At 47.1% G+C, this 20,072-nt stretch overlaps 1 protein-coding gene across 3 annotated transcripts in view; it reads right to left on the reverse strand.

Moving 5' to 3' along the window:
• Positions 1-20,072, reverse strand: part of LOC147729765 (caspase-1-like) — a 494,150-nt gene that overhangs the window by 149,560 nt on the left and 324,518 nt on the right. For all 3 annotated transcript variants that reach the window (XM_086954650.1, XM_086954649.1, XM_086954651.1), the window contains exon 5: positions 10,629-10,872. In XM_086954650.1, coding sequence (XP_086810776.1) covers positions 10,629-10,872 — 244 coding nt within the window. The remainder of the gene's footprint in view (positions 1-10,628; positions 10,873-20,072) is intronic.

The following is a 20,072-nucleotide window of genomic DNA, read 5'->3' on the forward strand; positions in this document are numbered from 1 at the left end:
GAATTAGAGGCCTGTGAGGCTACTCTCTTGCCTGAGGCTTCCAATATTTTAAACTCCTTATCAGGAGGTGGAGCATCTCCTGCAGTTTGCTCTTTTGCAAGCGTTTGCTACTACCAGTGAGTTTAGAGGCAACTGGCCTTTAATATAGGCAGGGTCTGTAGGGGCCGCTTTATATTTTTTTTCAATCCTAGGATTGAGTACACGTGCTCTGGCTGGATCTTTAAATATATCAGGTGCATGTTTCAGTACCCCTTTTAGCATAGAAAGTGTCCTGACATTTTTCTCAGAGGTAGGAAATGTGTCAAATAGAAAATCTTCTTCTACTGCAGGTTCTTCAAAACGCGGCAGCGCGGCTGGTCCTCAGACTCCCCAGGAGATCTTCCGCCAAGCCAGCCTTGCGAGCGCTCCATTGGCTCCCCATTGAGAGGAGAGTAAAGTTTAAGGCCCTTGCCACCTGCCACCGTATTTTGTATGGCAAGGCACCTCTCCCGCTCCAGAGCCCAGTAGCCTACTACGAGCCTACACGCAGTCTTCGGTCCTCGCAGGTCGGGCTGTTAAAAGTACCAAGAATATTTAAAGCTCGTATGGGAGGCAGGTCCTTCAGATACCTTGCTCCCAAATGCTGGAACAAACTGCCACTGGAACTTCGGCTTGAACCCTCCGAAATCCAGTTTAGGAAAAAACTTAAAACGTATCTTTTTCAGTAGATAGCTGGGTTAGGAGGAGGGGGGACAGTCATTCCACTTATCATAGCGCGGGGACACGCCAGTGGCGTAACCAGGCGCTTAATAAATGTCCAATAATAATAATAATAATAATAATACTGGGTCAGTGTGCATGTCGACCTTGTGGTATTTTGCTGCCCTATCTGGTAGCTGGTTAAAGACAATGGTGTTGTCGGTATGCGACGGCTTTGTAGGGTATGGGGTGGCATCGGGGATGGGTTGTGTGTCGTATGGATCATTCCGATCCTCCCATGTGCCATCTTGTGGATGTGGATCCTCTGGTTGATTAAAGTCATCTTGAGGATCTTCCCCCATGTTATCCTCATCATTATAGTCAGAATGTGTAGGAGAGTAGAGCACAAAAGGCATATTGGGATAGAAAGGAGGAGTAAAGGGCCTAGAGGGAGAAGTCCCAAAGTCCTTTTACTTTGGAGGAACAGGGGAAGGAGTGTCTGAGTCCAGTGGTCTCTTTTTTCGAAAATAAACTGTAACTTTGCCAGTCTCAGGGTTTATATACAGTTTAGATTGCTCCTCTTATTCTGGATTGGGATGGAAGAGTTCTCACTCCACTGTCCGTGGCTTTGGCGCCGATGTCTTTGGCTTACTGACGTGTTTTTGACTTTTTGGCTCGAGGGCCTTCGGTTGTGGAGTTTTTTTTCGGATTGAACGTTGCTTTGTGGTCGGTAACCTTTTTCGGTTCAACGACTATTGTTGGTTTAGCCGTCTTTTTCGGCTCGCTGTCTGTCTTTGGGTCGGCGCCCTGTTTCGGATCGACTGGACCTTTTGGATCGATACGCTTTTTATGCTCGACAGCTTTCTTAGGCTTAATGTCATTTGTCGACTCGATGACTTTTTTAAGTTAGACGGGTTTTGTAGTGTGATCGTGTTTTTGTTGATCTCCACTCTTTTTAGGATCGACGGCCTTCTTTGGGTCGTGTGTTCCTTTTGGATCGACGACCCGCTTTGGTTCGAGGCTTTTCTTCGGCTCGATAACCTTTTTGGGTTGGGCGACCTTTTTTGGTTCAACCACCTTCTTTGGGTCAGCGACTTTTGGCTCGACGCCTTTCTTCGGTTCGACGACCTTTGGCTGAACGGCCTTCTACGGTTAGACGTCCTTCTTGGGGAGAACGTTACTTGGACCTGGGCTATCGGAAGGCTTTGTTTTTGGCTTCGGAGCCGAGCCGGAAGGCTGGGGCTTCCGAAGGACCTTGTCGTTCTCGGCTAAGGCCTTTAGGCGATGCTTCGACCGGAGCCTTCGGTTTCGGGACAAGCGGCGTTGGGGGCTGTGTACTCACGATTTGCCACGGTGGGATCTCGTCATCAGAGTCCGACTGGTCCTTGACGGTGACGATCTCTAGATCCGAGTCCGCCGCCTCTGGTAGGTCGTGTTCATCATCGAAGATGTTCTCCGGTGCTGGTCGCTGCATCTCTTGCCTAGCGGCCCGTCGAATCCGGATGGTTTTCTTCGAACGAAATTGGGCATAAGCTGGGCAATTTTCTTCGTTGTGCTCTGGTGACAAGCACTTGTTGCATACTGTATGTTTGTCAGTATCCTATCCCATCCCAGACGGCTACAAGATCATCCGAAGGGACCGCATCAACCAGACCGGAGGAGGCATCACCATCATCCACAGAAACACCATCCGCATCACGACCAACACCGACGACACCCTCGCACCCGCCGAGCACCTGCACTTCCATGTCCACATCAACCCCAAGATCACCCTCAGAGGCACCCTGATCTACAGACCCCCGGGACCACGCACACAATTCAGCGAAGACATCGCCGACTTCATCAGCCCGCACGCCCTCCTCTCCGCTGACTACATCCTCCTCGGGGACCTCAACTTCCACCTGGAGAACAACAATGACCGCAACACCACCACCCTGCTGGACAACCTCGCAAACCTGGGACTCAAGCAGCTGGTCACCACCCCCACCCACTACGCCGGACACACACTCGACCCCGTCTTCTCATCCAGCAAGGACATCGCCTTCAGCCATGCCACCGGACTCCACTGGATGGACCACAGCTGCGTCCACTTCAGCTTCAAAAGGACCACGATCCACCACCACCAGCAACAGGTTGCACGCAGAAGCTGGAACAAGATCACAGCCGACCAGCTCGCGACTTCCCTGAGCAGGAACCCTCCCACCAGCGCAACAAACCCAAGCCAGGCGGCCACCAACCTCGCGAAGTGGATCAGCAACTGCGCAGATGACCTCGCCCCTCTGAAGACCCCGCCTGGCAGACCCGGTAGCAAGAAAGCCCCATGGTTCACCGACGAACTCAAGAGCTCCAAGAAGAACTGCCGAGCCCTCGAGAGAACCTGGTGCAGAGACCCAACACCGGACAACATGACTGCCCTCAAGCTCACCACCCGAAAACACCACCAACACATCCACGCCACCAAGAAAACCGCATTCAAAGAACGACTGGACAACAACGCACACAACAGCAAGGAACTCTTCAACATTGTTAAAGAGCTCTCCAACCCCAACGCCGGAAACAATGACATCACCCCTTCGCAAGACCTCTGCAACTCCCTCGCCTCCTACTTCCACAACAAGATCGCGGACATACACAACAGCTTCAGCTCTCAACCGATGCACGCCACGACCGAACCACCGCCCCCCACCACCACCCTCCGCGCCTGGACCCCGATCAACACCGAAGACACCGTCCGCACGATGAACTCCATCCACTCCGGATCTCCTACCGACCCCTGCCCTCACCACGTCTTCAACAAGGCCGACGCTGTCATCGCACCCCACCTGCGGGACATCATCAACACCTCCTTCGACACCGCTACCTTCCTGGAGAGCTGGAAGCACGCCGAACTCAGCGCTCTACTAAAGAAGCCATCAGCCGACCCCACCGACCTCAAGAACTACCGCCCCATCTCGCTGCTCCCGTTTCCTGCAAAAGTCATCTAGAAGACCGTCAACAAGCAGCTGGCCGCCTTCCTCGAGACGAACGGATCCCTCAACCTCTCGCAGTCTGGCTTCCGGGCCAACCACAGCACCGAGACCGCCCTGATCGCAGCCACCGATGACATCCGAGCACTGCTTGACAACGGAGAAACAGCAGCCCTCATCCTCCTAGACCTCTCCGCGGCCTTCGACACTGTCTGCCACCGTACACTAGTGCAGCGACTCAGCAACGTCGGAATCCAGGAGAAGGCACTGGAGTGGATCCTCTCGTTCCTCGCCGGAAGGACACAGAGAGTCCACCTCCCCCCGTTCAGATCTGAAGCCACCGAAGTCATCTGCGGCGTTCCTCAAGGCTCCTCGCTCAGTCCAACCCTCTTCAACATCTACATGAGCCCCCTCGCAGACATCGCACGCCAGCACAACCTCAACATCATCTCCTACGCCGACGACACCCAGCTGATTCTCTCCCTCACCAACGACCCCGCCACCGCCACCGCCAGAGCCAACCTTCACGAAGGGATGAAAGAGGTAGCCGAATGGATGAAGAACAGCCGCCTGAAACTGAACTCGGACAAGACGGAAGTCCTCATCCTGGGATCCTCACCCTCCGCCTGGGACGACTCCTGGTGGCCCCCAGCCCTAGGCAGCGCACCCAAACCAACAGACCACGCACGCAACCTGGGCTTCATCCTGGACTCCTCTCTCTCCATGACCAGACATGTCAACGCCGTCTCCTCGTCGTGCTTCAACATCCTGCGCATGCTACGTAAGATCTTCCGGTGGATCCCCACCGAGACCAGGAAGACGGTCACCCAGGCCCTCGTCACCAGCCGTCTGGACTACGGCAACTCCCTCTACGCCGGAACCACCGCCAAACTCCAGAAGAGACTCCAGCGGATCCAGAACCCCTCAGCACGACTCATCCTGGACATCCCCCGTCGCAGCCACATCTCCGGACACCTGAGAGACCTGCACTGGCTCCCGGTCAACAAGAGAATCACCTTCCGACTCCTCACCCACGCACACAAAGCCCTACACAACCAAGGCCGAGGATACCTCAACAGCCGCCTCAACTTCTACGCTCCCAAACGCCAGCTTCGATCGACCGGCCACGCCCTCGCCGCCGTCCCCGCATCCGAAGAGCCACCACAGGGGGACGGTCCTTCTCCTACCTCGCCGCCAAGACATGGAACTCCCTCCCGACCCACCTCCGCCTGACCCAGGACCACCTCGCCTTTAGGAAGCAACTCAAGACCTGGCTGTTCGAGCAGTAGCGGACCCCCCTCCCCTAGCGCCTTGAGACCCTCTGGGTGAGTAGTGCGCTATATAAATGCTTTGATTGATTGATTGAGTATGCGGGAATTTGGAGTGGCATTGTGGGCACCTTTTGAACGGACTCCGTTCCATCGACAGCAGGCCCACGTGGCGTCGAAAGGCCCAACAGCCCGCGCCGACGACCGGATCAAGATGGAAAGTTTGGTCAAGTCAAGAAGTACAGAGCGAGAACAATACCGTCGTAATCTAAGGCTTTTAAAGAAGTTTAGTTTCGGTTCCGAAGTTGGAGTAGAGGAATAACATCCGAACCCAATGGTGGAAAACTATCTGAGGATGGATAAGATGGCCATGCGCACTGTAGTCCAGGGGAGGAGTCACCTATCTCGTGATACTTCTAAGACTCTTCCAGGACAACAAGGTGCAATCGTCCAGACCCAACACTAGGCGGCGATCTATGCACAGATACGAATTCAGCAGCCCACATGCCTCGAACTTTTTTTACAAGCATTATTTAAAACTACCCAGTGGTATAAGGAGAACAACAAAGGGGCAAGGAGGCACCCTAGCTTGAGTCCGTTAGGGGTTGGGATCGGGTTAGTCAGGCCCTTTTCCCTCCCTTTTGCCTCCTTGCCCCATTGTTGTTCTCCTTATACCTCAGTGATTTGCCTCAGCATCTACAGCGAGAACTAAACTTCCTACCAAAGGTAGCTGCCCAAAATGTTCATGCCCTACTTTACGCGGACGATATTATAGTGTTGGACCAAACACCCTTTGGACTGCAAAACGATCTGGATGCCCTTTATAAGTATACTAAGGAAAATTTTCTAATACCTAATTTAACCAAAACAAAAATAGTCTCTTTCTCAGGGAAGAAAAAAAGCAGTAAATAATGTTGGAGACTTGGTGACGAAAAAAATCGAAGAAGTTGAGGAGTATACCTATCTGGGTAGGATCTTCATTAAGTCACTAAAAAACAACCGCCAGTTTCTAAACTTGTCGACAAAATCAGAGGTGCATGCAGGAGCACTGCTAAGGTTATACGCGGCCTCGGGAAATAGACATTTCTCCTCTTTGCTTAAAGTCTACAGTGTGAATATCCCTGCAGTTTTATCGTATGCCTTGGAATACATTCCTATAAAGCAGTGGACATTCCTGGACCTAAAAGAAGGAAAGCTATTGAGGAAAATGCTAAAAGTAGCGCAGTCTATCCCAGTACAAGCACTCCGCCTTGAACTATCGCTTACGAGCTCTTACTCTCGAGGTATCGCAAACATCATTAGGTGGGCATACAACCTGCTCCATGCAAAGGACGGTACACCTCGCTCCCTGCTTACAACAGAGACCTTTGATGGTGATTCTACGAAGCACGTATTTTATAAAAACATGTCTTTCGCCTTCAAACTGGCGAATATTAGTACTGATCTGTTGCTGACTTGGACACCGCCTCAATTGAAACTCTTTTTAAAATGCTATAACCCAAGACTAAGCTTTGACCTTGACTCATCGCATTGCGCCAAATTAATTTTATATAAAAATTTTGCAGAATCAGTGGTATTTAAGAAAACCCAGAACTATATAGATTTTAATCTCGCTCACGGCGCTAGGAGAATAATTATCCTGCTCCGGTTGGGCATTCTACCCACCCAATCTTTAACATCAAAATGGCATCAAAACGAGTCACCAATATGTAGCCTATGTAACGTCGGGGAGCAGGACTTAGAGCATCTACTGTTCATATGCCCCAATTTAAAAGTAGTAGCGGCGAGAGCAAAACATCTGTATCCTATACATCTCAGATGCCGCATCACAACCGTCAAGGAATTGATTATCGCTTGCAAAACTCCCCTTAATGAACTAGTTTGTTATAAACTTTATACATTTTTTTATCTCTGTATTAACATGAGAACTTTTAAAAGCTGTAATAATCGAATTTTATATATTATTTGTGGTCCTCAGTGGAGTACCAAACCAAATAAAAAAAAAAAAAACTACCCAGTTATATGTTGTCAGAGCCCCTTTCAGAGGGCCACGGGGCACACAGGGGTTATTGAGCCCGACCACCGTGGTTGAGGCCTTTTGCTCCTGATGTCTTGGAGCCTGACCTACCATGGATCCTGCTCAACTGAGCAAAGTACCCCTTCTGTACTTAAATCTCAGTGGTAGTTGTTGTCGAGCAGTCAAGGATCTCTGGGGATATGGGGGGGAAGGGGTGGATGTAGATACAGGTCTTAACTCAAATTGCAAACAGTAAGATCAATCAATCAATGTCCACCCAAATATTTGCTTTTATAAGAAAAGTCGGATTTTATTTCTAACTCTACACATACAATTAAGTATAACATTCAGATGCAACAACATAATCCCCCTTCAGGTCGGAGCCCTAGTAGTTGTCAGGAGAATCCCTGTTTCACCCTCCTTTGTGTAACGTATTGATAGTTAACCCCATTCACTGGTGCCCACATCATTGAATTTCAACTAGTAGGCCATACTCCAGAGTTCGCACTTGGACTCTTTAGGAATTTAGTCAAAAGTGTCTGCGGTGCTGCATCACTTTTAGCACAGACTAACCCGTGGCCCAACGGGCTCAGTTTTTGTCTTACCCATTCTCTCAGCATGGAAGAGTTTAGTTATGCAGCAGGCCCCTTCAATAACACTAGCGATGCCTGCTCACTTCAGAGAACTTAGGCGGCTGGCAGCCCATGTGTTATTGTGACCCAGTGGTGCAGGCTCACTCTACTGAGCGGCGCTGCCAGAGGTCACTCAGATGTCAGAGCAGCTCTCTGCTCACAAAGATTTGGTAAGTTCACTTTGCTCAACAGGGGATGAGAGGGGAATCTTTCTTGAGAACCAGACTGGAGTCAGAGAGGATGAGAGGGCATCTACAGAGTCACCAGCATTCCTCCCGGTGAGTCAAGGGAAGCTCGGGTCCAATCCGTGAGTCATAGCCTCAGACTCTCCTTCAGGCGGTGGCCTGAATCCTTTGACAACGTTGGTGCTGCCAGCCCATCCTGACATATGAGGTTGCTGTGGTATGAGGTTAAAGTGGGGCAGGTTCTTTCAGTCTCAGCTCAGACGGTAACTAGTCTTGGCACTCCTTGAAATGGTACTTTACTGGTGGCATCCTCTGGCATACAGGGTCACCGTAAGCGTGGAGGGACAGGTGTAGCAAGACCAGCACAGTGCTCAACATACGGTGCAGTCTACGGCAACCCTCTCCAGGCATACAGGGTGCACAGCTGAATTCTCACACCTCGCACAGGGAGGCCTCCTGGTACTGCACCTTACTGGACCTTGCTCCTTCAACACTCTCTTCTTCCTTATAGGGCACACAATATTATTGGGAAGCAGGAATGTGCTGGTCGCCAGGCTCCAGGGCAGGTGGTCTTGGTTTCCCTGGATGATAATCTTTCACCCAGCAGGATGGCTAACAGGTCTTATTTATGTACACGCTGTTCATTATTTTGTAAAGCATGCTGTTTCTCTGTTTACAATAGAGGCACTTAACTTCACCGCCCTATATATTTCACGACCATGTTTTTCACGATTCATCTTACGTTCACCATTCATATTATTCTTTCCATCTCAGTTAACTTGAGACTTTTTTAGCTCCTGCTCAGTGTTTATATACTCTGTTACTTTTGGTTTTCTCGTAAAACTTCCCCCTGATGAAGAGCCATGCTCTAAATGCATTGGGGACGCAGTTGTGATTGAATGTACAGATTTACCTTGTTGGATACTTTTTCTTGATACCATCAACTTGGAATATGTTTCACATAAACCATTCAGCATATGATGTAATATGACCTGAAGACTGGTTTAAAATAAACCTTTTCAATTTGGAACATTACTTATTGATAATTTCGCATTTACCCTACAGCGAGTATCATCGCGTCTGGAGGATTCGGGATTCAAATCTTACACTGCGTAAGATTTTTTCCTAATACGTAATAGGCTTTAGCCCCCAGTCCTGGTCACAGGCAGAAGTCTTGCAGGGCTTCCTCTTCACACAGCCCGCTTGGTTGCTTGCCAAATGATACATTTTTGGGGACTCAACCTCTCCTTCCGATAGTCGTTCTCCAAATGTGATTTAGGTTCTAGGCTTTTTAAGTATTATGTTGGTGGTCTGCTTCTTTGGAAGTGAGCACTTATCCTTTCCATCTTTCTTCAACAAAGATGCCGGTCACAGTAAGCGCAACTGCAAAGCTGACTGACCCACAACGCAATTAATGACAAGTTCACACCTGGATGTCAGCCACAGTGATATATGCATCAATAGATTAATCCCAGACTCAACAGCCTTACTCTTTATGATTCCCTTATCAGCCCCATCTCCCTCCCTGAGATACATCCAGGCCCTATCCTTGTGATCTATCACTCAATGAAAGAGCAGTCTTTTCAAATGTAAAGGGCGTCTCTTCCTTTTCCCTCCAGTATTTCTCCACCTAGCTCTCAGGACTGGTGCAATACACAAATCTCTCTGGGAGGGAGGATTCCTCTCCTCATGCCTTCACCAGGAAGGCCTGTGCTTTCCAAAACGGACCCATGGTCCTCCATACAATGTACCATTGCAGGCACACTCACTCTGTGTACATTCACAGCTCAGTTTGAGTCCAGCACTGCTACCTCTATGCATTTTATCCTTACATGTACATATGCATTCAGCACACATACTCAGTCTGCGCACACTGTTCAGCACTGAAGTTATTCTATCTTTAACTAGGGTGTGCTATTTACAAAATAACAATGCAAGTACAGATGCTCACCATGTGTGATGCACAACACTTCACCCTTCATATATTGTACTTCAAGCAAGCACACATACACCCGGCACATGCTTTTCCTGAACACATACTGCTCAGTACTGCATCTCTCATGTAATTTATTTCTCTGAGGCAGACATTCATCCAATACATGTACTACCATATGCACTGTACAGTACTGCTCCATCCTTGCACTGTAGCCTTTCCAGGCACACATACAACAAACGCACAGTCACTACTCCTGCTTTACGCAGCCTTCCACATCTACCTGATGGAGTCCAAGGGTGAGTTAAGCACAAAACAGAGGAATTTCTTAAAAGGTAAGTCAGCTCCTAGGCCTCACTCCAGTGACACAGGGTGAAAAAGTCCTGTTCACTATACTGTATACTGCCACCACTGCATTTGTGTTGCTTAACTACTGGTGAAAGGCGGTAGGTATTCCCCACTATGAGGGTAGGCACTCCTCCTAGGCAAGCAAGACCGCATTCCATGAGACAGGCCTATGTCATTGCGCACATACATGATCTGTGTCCGCCTATGACAAAATGCCTTGGGGTAAGTGAGAGATGGGGGAGGAACTGATCAAAGTAACACCTAAAAGTGTATTTTACATTCATATTTGTCTCTTATACAGATGATCCAAGAAGAAACCAAAATAAAGATACCCTACAAAGCTCCTGGACCTGTGCCACGGTGTGTTCTGGTTTTGGTACACTAAGCCAGGTTTAACTCCCAACATGAAATGCGTTTGTGGGGCAAGTATGACTGATTGAACTGGAAACAGTCTTTTTGTCAGTGCCAGCATGGTCTAACCATGCAGACGATGGCTATTTGAAAAAAGTCGAGCATTTATCTCACAAATACCTGAAGAAGTATTTCTCAAACAACTAGCACATTACAATACATCTGGTTGAAAATCCTCGATTTGGCATACCTCCACGACAGGCCTGGATGATTATGACTTTGGGTTTATTTCGCAGTGCCTTGCAGTTCTTGTTGTTAAATGTTTTAAAGATGGTGTCGAACTGGAGGACATCTGGATCATCTGGATTATTCTTGTGGAAGGCTCTGCCACAGATCCTATCCCTAAGGCCATGAGACATGAGGACTATGAAAGTGCTATCTGACTTATCATGCTCTGAACGCTTGGAAAAATCAGTAAGTGAAGTCTTCATCTCCTGAAACACATACAAAAAGAAGAGCTTACAAAAAGGCATGTAATTTGTATTGCATTTATCTCTTTGTATACAGTACTTCCACCTACCAGTCTAGGAAATCAATAAAAACACAGGCAAGCTGAAAAAATCAAAACTGTATGAAATTAACTAACTCGTTTGCTTACTGCAATCTTTGAGAGTGAGCCAGAGCAAGCCTAATGCTGAAGCGAAACACAAACTTTATTATCAAATATGAGGGATTGTTACAGTAGTTGGTTAGTTGGAAATGAGCAAACAGCACTATAAGTAAGTGCGTAAGGTGTAAGGAAAGGAAAATGTGAAGTGAGGGAACAGAAAGAAAAGAACCATTTAGAAGACAAAGATCTTAGTGAAACACAGTAGAGCAGATCTACATAGATGGATAAAGAGAAGTAAAGTATGAGGATCTAGAAGGTGAAGAGTTTCAGTAAATAAAGAGGAGCAGAACAAGGTGCAATAGGAAGAGCAGGATGGGAAACAGGAGGAGATGTTGTGGTAAATAAGGGAAACAAAGTTAGGGGAAGAAGGAAGAGAAAATCTGGGGAACAAGGACAATTAGAAATAGGGGCACCTTGAACAACAGATTGAAAAGATCCAGGAGATGCAGGTTTAGAGAATCAAGGGAAAGCACTGTTAGCTAAACTATTAGAAGGTGATACAGAAGAGACAGGGAGTAGGGAGCAAAATTAAGGAAAACAAAGTGGAAGACGAGACAAGAAGGAACAGAGTTATGAGAACGAAAAGAAGAGTGTGTGTCTCTCTCCCTACTTGTGTTCACCATTAAAAAGAGGGACTTCACCTGGAGGGATGATTGTGATTATTTAAGAAGCTAAAGGGAGGAGCCTAGCTCACAACCATGATGGCCGCCTGATTCCTCGGCTCCGCCGACCCTTTCGCCCTTCTCCCGTATTCCGCCCTATCCTGCTGGTGATCCTGTATCTGAGTGGCGACAGCGGAATCGGGAGGCGACCCCGGTCCTAACGATGTGCTTTCCTGCTCGATCCCTGCAGTGAAAGTGACGAGACGCCCTCGCCTCCTCCTGATGCTCCACGGCGGTGACCGGGTCTTTGTTCTCAGAGTACGGCCGGCCGGATCACAACAACAGCGGCCATTGCAGACGGGACGGTGCCGGCCAGTGCAACGTGGTAGCCGCATTGTGCTTTCCGCATCTTGTTTCGCCGCTCCACAGGCCTTGTGAACCGCCGCGGAGAGGGATACACTGTATCGTCTTCCCAGCCCGTGGACAGCTCCGCTCGCTACTTTGTTTCCCCGAGCGCTGTGGTGGGCGCCATTTTATTGACTGCATTCGGCACCTGGCGTGAGGATCCTGGGCTGCTACTGAAGGCACGGACGCCTGTTCACGCCACCTAGACACCGTTGGGAATGGCGTGTGCTACCCCTGTGCCCCCGGACTGGTTATGTTACGGTGAGTGCTGGCGGGGTGCTCAACTATCTGCTGGGGGTGATGGCGTCCAGCTTCCGGGACTGTTAAGCGTCTGTGCGCCCCATGTACAGGGGACTGCTACATCCTCTCTCCCTGAGGCACCAATGTTGATTGGCGATATTTTGGGCGCTCTAGGTACTCTGAGAACTGCCCTACGTACTGCTGCCAGAGATTTGGGGGACCGGCTGGATGCGATTCTGGCTGAGACACCCCTGCCTGATTGTGGCTGCCCTCGAGTGCGGGACACTGCGCCACGCCCTGTGCTTGACTACTGTGGTTTTTCTGCCCCGGTTGCCACGGAAGCGTCGGGGGTGCGAGCCCCTGCTACTGCTGAGGTGCCGGCCGAAACATCCTTGGAGAGGTCTGCAGTTCATGGAGCTGTGACATGGCTGGGGAATCGTCACCGGGCGCCATGTCTAGCGACTCCTTTTGGGGCTACTGGCTTGACTCATTACCCTATCCTGGGGCGGTTGCTACTGCTTGGGCTAGCCGACCTTGGAGGATCACTGCTGTGCGTTGCTTCTTATTGTACCACTGCTAGACATATGGCTATGTGTCGGATGGACTTTGGTGGACATCGTCCTACTCTGCTGTGGTCACCTTGCTCGCTCACTTCCTCCTGGATGACTACTATGAAGCTGGACTATGTCGCTACACCGAACCGCAGGGGGCAAGGTTGAGGGTGTTTCCTCTCATGTCAGGATTGTTGTTGCTCGCACTGCTGAGATGATGATGGACAGCCGGGGATATTGAACATTGGTCTTGTATCGGTAACGGGGTCTGGGGACGGGCGGCCTGAGTAATGCATGCTGGTAGTTCTGGGTGTATATGTATGGCCCTCCTCCGGTTTTATATGTACTATGTTCACTCCTTTTTCTTTTCCTCTTTTCCTTTTCTGACTCTAAATTTCGGGTCTCGATTTTTGGGCGACAGGCACACTGCTAGGGGGGGTAGGGAGGGTAGGACGTAGCGCCGCATGAGTGCAGGGTGGGGGGTTGGGGGATGGGTTTTCTGTTTCGTTTCAGTTTCTATGGGCCTTATTTCTCTTCTCTCTTCTTGGTCTTTTTTACTTTTTACTTTTCTTTTGGGTCAGTACGGTAGTTGGGGGGTAGCGCTGCTTCTTATTTCCGCTGTTAGTTCTGTCACTAACGTTGATTTAGGTGTTCTACGTCCATGGGGCGGGCAATGACCAGTATGTACTGTGAATACGTGCTTTCATCCTGATAAGTATCTTTATCTGCTGATTTTTCAATTATTATCCTTCGCTCTGTTGACAATTTGCTGTGTTCAGTGCCTGCTATGTGCTTTCGGTGGATTGAATGCGTCTGATCCTTCTTATCTAAAAAACTTAAAAAAATTAACCTAACTTCTCCTGTACCCGGCGGTCCCTCTTCTCATACGTCATGTTTTGGACACTTGCTGCTTTCCGTCTCTGGGACTGCTGGGCTGCTCTATCCTTGCTTTTTGTGCTACCAATTGCTTTCGAGGCCGGCCAGTATGGTTGTGGGCCCGTATTTGAATGCTTATGTTGCACAATAAAGGTTTCAAAATTTTTTAAAAAAAAAAAGAAGCTAAAGGGAACAATGAATAGGAGAGTTGTTTTAACTAGCAGGAATAGTGAATACAAGGTACCCCAGAAACTCATTTAATCAACAGACAGGACAGACACAGAGAACAATCAGCCAGTGGCCTATAAAAACTGCAGTACAATTATAAGCATGTGGTGGAAAAAGCAAGTTGTGAACTTCAGCAAGGTGCTTTGAAGAGCAAAGTAAAGGGGACATGCTAATTTCATATTGAAACAATAAACTGTGCAGGTGTAACAAGATAGCTATTTTCTGCCCTCCATGAAGCTCTCTTTTAAGCGCCCCGGCACAAAATTCAATCTTGACTAATTTCATGCCCTCCTCATCTGCTTTCACTATGCCAGATGATTAATATGCCGCAGACAAAGCCCTATCTGACTGGATCCTCCGTCCTCTGGACATACTTATTCCTGCGGAGTGGTCTAAAGGCTGTAATTCCAAATCCAGTCCGATAAGCTCGCTATTTTGTGTAAAGCCTAAAAAGGTTGGAACGGGCATGGAGACGGGACTACAACCCGATCCAAAAGTACTTTTTCTAGACTGAAAGATCTTAAACAGTTGGGGGTCTCTACTGTGCTTCCAATATCGTCGGATGAGCAATGTGAAGCTTTGTCAAGTAGGTGAAAAATATTTACAAGACCTTTCCGCGTGCTGTCATGTGTCCTGACCCTGTGCCTAGACCCCTTCCTACGCACACTCTGTCCACTTTTCCATTGATCTCCCTGGATGAGCTACGCTTGCTAAGTAGCAAGGTTAAATCAGGCTCTCCTGCTGACCCCATAAAGCCTGACCAATTTATGAAATCATTACCTGTGCTCCTTACACCTCTGAGCCAGGTGATCAGCATGTCCCTGTCCAGGACAGTTGTCCCTAGGACTTGGAAGCAAGCAAGGTTGTACCTCTGCTAAAAAAAAAACTATCCTCAACACAGCTAAACTGGAGAACTTTCGTCTCATCTCTCTCCTGCTGTGGATTTCAAGATCTCTGAGACCTACATTAATTCCATCCTCACAGGTTTTCTGGAGGAGGAGAACAACCTTCTGTACCCCTCTTAGAATGGTTTTCGCCCGGGCCACAGCATGGAGTCTGCTCTCCTAGCTGTTACCGAGCATCTTTGGCTGGCTCTAGATGAGGGTCACACTTCAGCTCTGATTCTTTTAAATCTCAGTGCCGCATTTGATACAGTCTCCCACCAGATCCTGCTGCAACGGTTGGAGGAGGCAGGCATCTCTCTGATAGTACCTTCCAGGTAATGGCCCCCCTTTTGCCCCCATGATCCATTCTAATAAACAAGGGGTGCCTCAGGGCTCAGCTTTGAGCCCAACGCTTTTTAACCTCTATGTTCAACCGTTAGCAGCCATGGCCAAGAGCAGAGGGCTCACGGTAGTATCATACGCAGATGATACACAGTTGGTAGTCACACTCTCGGACGATTCCGTGAGGGAGGCCCCCAAGTTTCAGGGCGATCTCACGGCTATCGCTGAGTGGATGACTGCCAAATGTCTCCAACTTTACTCCAGCAAGTCTGAGGTTCTGCTGGTAGGGAGAGACTCAGAGCTGTGGAGCGAACACTGGTGGCCTGCACATTGGGTTGTGCACCCGCCCCCAAGCAGGTGGTAAAAAATCTAGGTGTTTGGGTTGACTTGGCCTTCAGCTATCAGTCCCACACTAAGAAAGTAGCAGGGACCTGTTTTGGCATACTGCGGGGGCACAAATTGCTGCTGGGGTATTTTGATCGGTCCATCAGGAAGAGAATTATTCAGGCCTGCATCTTGTCGAGACTTGATTATGCTAATCTACTCTATCTGGGGGCGAACAAGACTGAAGTCCTGAGACTGCAGAGAGTCCAAAACACTGCTGCCAGAACTCTTCTTGGCCTCCCTAGAACCTGCTCCACTTCCAGTGCTATCCGTCGGCTACACTGGCTGCCTGTGGCCAGACATGTAGAGTTTAAGGGCCTCTGCATTGCTTTTAAAATTCAGATTTTCTCCTTTCCCTGCATTCTGGCCGACTTGCTCTCACCCTATTCACCCTCTCGTCAACTCCGCTCGATGGGACAACATCTGGCGGTTGTTCCCGGGTGAGGAGGGTACGGGCGGATGAGCGCTGCTTCCGTACATTGGCAGCCAAACTTTGGAACACTCTGCCAATATTCATCCAAAGCATGAATAATTGCAAGGCATTTTCAAGGCAATCAAAACACACCTCTTCCCTCCAATATAGAATTTGCCTCCTGTCAGCAGCCCTCCATTGTTTCTACTATCAGAGCTGGGACGTCCCTTTGCATGGGGCAGCTGTGCGCTTTATAAAATAGAACAACATAACATATAACATAACATGAAAGAAAAAATTAATTGTCAACAAGGAAGAACATCAACAGAGTTCTGAAGGCATTTTAGAAAGGAAACAGAAGATGAAGATTCAAACATTTAGGCATGATGGTAGTATATGACAAGTCCTCAAGAGCTGATCTTATTGGAGACGCAGTTTTAGTCTTCATCTTGTAGTGAAGATAAGGTCTGGCACTTGCTAAATCTACTTCCTTTTTAAGATAGTTTAAGAATGGATACAGTTAGAAGCATGAAGACGGTCTCAAAAAAGGAAAACTATGATTTTTCTTGTGCTGTGTTTTCACTTTATTACTGGTTGAAGTGCTGCTTAAAAACTTTACACATTACCTCTGTATGAAGACTGACTACCTTTGAGTCATGCTACCAGAGAGTTAAGCCCAGGTAAATTTGGGGTTTGCTTGTGTTTCACCCCAAGAAAGATTGTGTTTGCTGCTTGAGTGGAGTTTCACTCGTCTTAACCAGTAACCCAAATGATTACAGTTGTCCAGAAAGGAAAGGCATTACTTGGCCAGAGAGAGCTTGGTGCTGTGGACATGATTTTTAACCCCAAGCCTCCTGAATAGGTTTTACTAACGGAGAATATGTGTGCAAATAAGTGAAGGAGTCTTGAAGCATGGCTCATGTGCCAAGGTATACGAGTTGAGGAATGTTTCTTTAGCCTTAAGAAATGCATTGAAGCAAGAACTGGAAGGCTTGTGTGCTAGTGGGGCCATTGAACCCATAGAGCTATCTGAATGGCAAGACGTATAGTTCTAGCAAAGAAATTGAGTGAAAAGATAAGAATGTGTGTCGAGTTTTGCATGAAAATATTCAGGTGGAGAACAACAACTACTTTGACATATCAACACACATGTTGATTAATGTAAAAGGAGCTATATATTTCCAGTGCTTACCGTCAGGGGCACTTACATTCCCAATCTAAACATCTTTTGTCTTTTATAACACCGGAGGGAGCATACCACTTCGTACGTATGCCTTTTGGATTAGATACAGCGTCAACTGTGTTCCAACTTATTATGCAGAAACTGTTAGGGGATCTAGATGTACTGTTATTAAAGATGATGTGTTGGTGTGGAGATTGAATGAGGAAGAACATGATAGTGCGTTGCATAAGGTCCTAGTGGGATTGGTAGATGCTGGATGTACTGTAAGCATAGAGAAATGTATGTTTAATGTGCCTGACGTGGAATATTTGGGACATACACTATCATGTGACTGTGTTAAACCTAAACTGAAACATGTGGAAGCTATAGAAAAAGCACATTCCCCGATAGACGAGGATCAGTTGACCTCCTTCTTGGGGCTTGCAGCATACTTTGCTAGATTTCTGAATCAGTTTGTCGATTGTGTTCAACCTTCGAGAGATGTTAATGAGGAAGGGGGCCAAGTTTGAGTAGACCGAACAATATTAAAAGAGTTTGATAAAATAAGTGAATATATCCAAGCAGTGGTTAGGAAAGAATTTGATATAAATGATAAAACTATTATTGTCAAGGACTTTGAAAGCGCAGGCAATTCTTACTCCATTGAGGAAACAGAAGCAATGGCTTGCTGGTAGGGAGTGCAATACTTCAGGAGGTATATTTAAACTACAAATGCACCTGCATCCTTGGTAGATCTATTCTTAACAGGTGGGACTGAAAAATCAACACCTTGTAGAGCAAAATGTATATTCTGCTTACAAGAATATTTGATATAAAGCATGTACCAGGCATAAGAAATGTAAAAGCCAGTCGTTGATCCAGATTGCCCTTAGAAGCGCAGGAGTCCATGGATGATGAATGGATGATAGCAGATATTGAGGTTTTGTGTAAGGGTGCAATTTCTGAGGAAGTATGGAAGCAAGCTGTTTTGGGAGATGAACACATGCAAATTCTTGTTGAAGGAATTATGTAAGGGGCAGTAAATGCTTGAACTCATTTTGGGAATTACAAACAAGTATGGAGTGAGTTATCTGCCTTAAATGATGTGATGAAAATATGTGGTATACTGTTGGTACGTGTACGTTTGTACAACAGACTGATGTCATTTTTACATGAAGGACATGGTGGAATTTCTGCAACAAAGAGAAGAAATGCTATGGACCTTTGGTGGCCGGGTATGGACAGAGAAATTGACAGGTTTGAGGGCGGTTGTTTGGCTTGTACATGCAGTTACAAGCCACATATAGTTAGAAAATCATCTTCAGCAACTTTGGAGTTTCCTGATAAACCATGGGACAAATTAGCTATGGACACATTTGGTCCGTTTGGGTGTCCTGGGTTAGAAGGTGCATTTGTTGTCGTTTTGATTAGCACTCAATGTGGCCAGAAGTTGCCTCCTTGGAGGGTGTTACATTTTCCAATTTAATAAATTTTTGTGAAGAAATTTATCAAAACAATGGTGACCCAGGGAAGTAGTGACCTACAACTGGGCCAAGTTCATCGCTGATGAGTTTAGGAAATTTCTGAACAGCAAAGGTATCAGACATCATAAAACAGCATTAGATCATCTATGTGAGAATGGTGTGGTGGAATGTTAGAGGCGGTGTGCGGTTGTAGAAAATGGTGGTAGGTGGAAAATATGAAGTGTCATGAAATGTGGAAATATGTAATGTCAATGGTAGCTAAACAGTCAAAATTCGTCTTTTGAAAGAGAATGATAAGTCTCGCGAGAATAACCGGTCTACCCAGAGTAAGGAAGTCAATTTGAAGATTATGTTTGTGATCCACTGTTCACCTTATTCTTTCTGTGTTTGGTGATTTTTTTCATCACAACCTATTAAAATAGTTTGCTATACATACATGTTGAATCGAATTGTTTCAAAACAAAATAAGTTTTTTAAATAACTATTTATCCTAACTTAGTTGCCATATGTTCACAGGTGAAATTACCAGATATAGTATCATTAAAATGTTATATCAGTTGCCATATCCTGTTAAATTGGAAAAACAAACAATATTATATTGTATAGAAAGCGGAATATGTTGTAATATGTATAGAATGTTGAGTGCTGCTGTTTTCTGGTTGGCTCTCTTGATGGAATTCTGGAATGGGATTAGATGTGGAGAACGAGCCTGTGGAAGAGGAGTGAAAATATGTCGGGGGTTATTGAGACCTTATTTTAAATTTCTTAGGCATGACTGGATCATTATAATGTCAAACTCCCTGTAGGTTCTGGTCTTCAGGTTCGAGATGAGTTGGGTTTGATGTACTTGGTCTGCTAGTTGGGTAAGGCCATGCAAAGGCTGTACTTGAGCTGCGTTGTGGTATATCCATCACTTTCTCATCAGCATAGATTCCTTCAATCAGAAAACTGTAGAATACAGTTAGATATTTCAAAATCCTATCTGAGGCATAAAATAAAAGCACATCAAAACTGTAGTACATAGCCCCTTTCAGCCTCTGTGCAGGCAGTGACATGAAAGTTCAATGGCTAACTGAGCTGCCAAACCATAAGTCAGGCAGAACGCCATTGCAGCAATGTGTACGGTGAAAAAGCTAGAAAGGAATCATAGGTATAGGACAAGGTGGTTCACATTTAAGAGGGCTGGGTTGTTAAGGAGGTAAGCGCAGGGTTGTTACTTTTTCCTAACCATTGGTTTTGCATGTCTCTTTGCTCCATGTTATTTCCCCATCCTGTAGAGTAAAGGACTAGTCTTTTCATCAAGAAATTGAATTTAGTCCTAGAAAGCAGGTTACCAAAAAGGCCCACCTTTTCCCTGAATCTCATTCTCCTTCTCCTAATGGGGCAAGAGCAAGCACAGACATAAGCGAAAGCACAGGAGAAGGCATTGCTCTACTTTCCCTGTGTATGCTCTC

This window comes from Lissotriton vulgaris, chromosome 2_1 (genome assembly GCF_964263255.1).
Source record: "Lissotriton vulgaris chromosome 2_1, aLisVul1.2, whole genome shotgun sequence".
In the NCBI taxonomy this organism is placed as follows: domain Eukaryota; kingdom Metazoa; phylum Chordata; class Amphibia; order Caudata; family Salamandridae; genus Lissotriton; species Lissotriton vulgaris.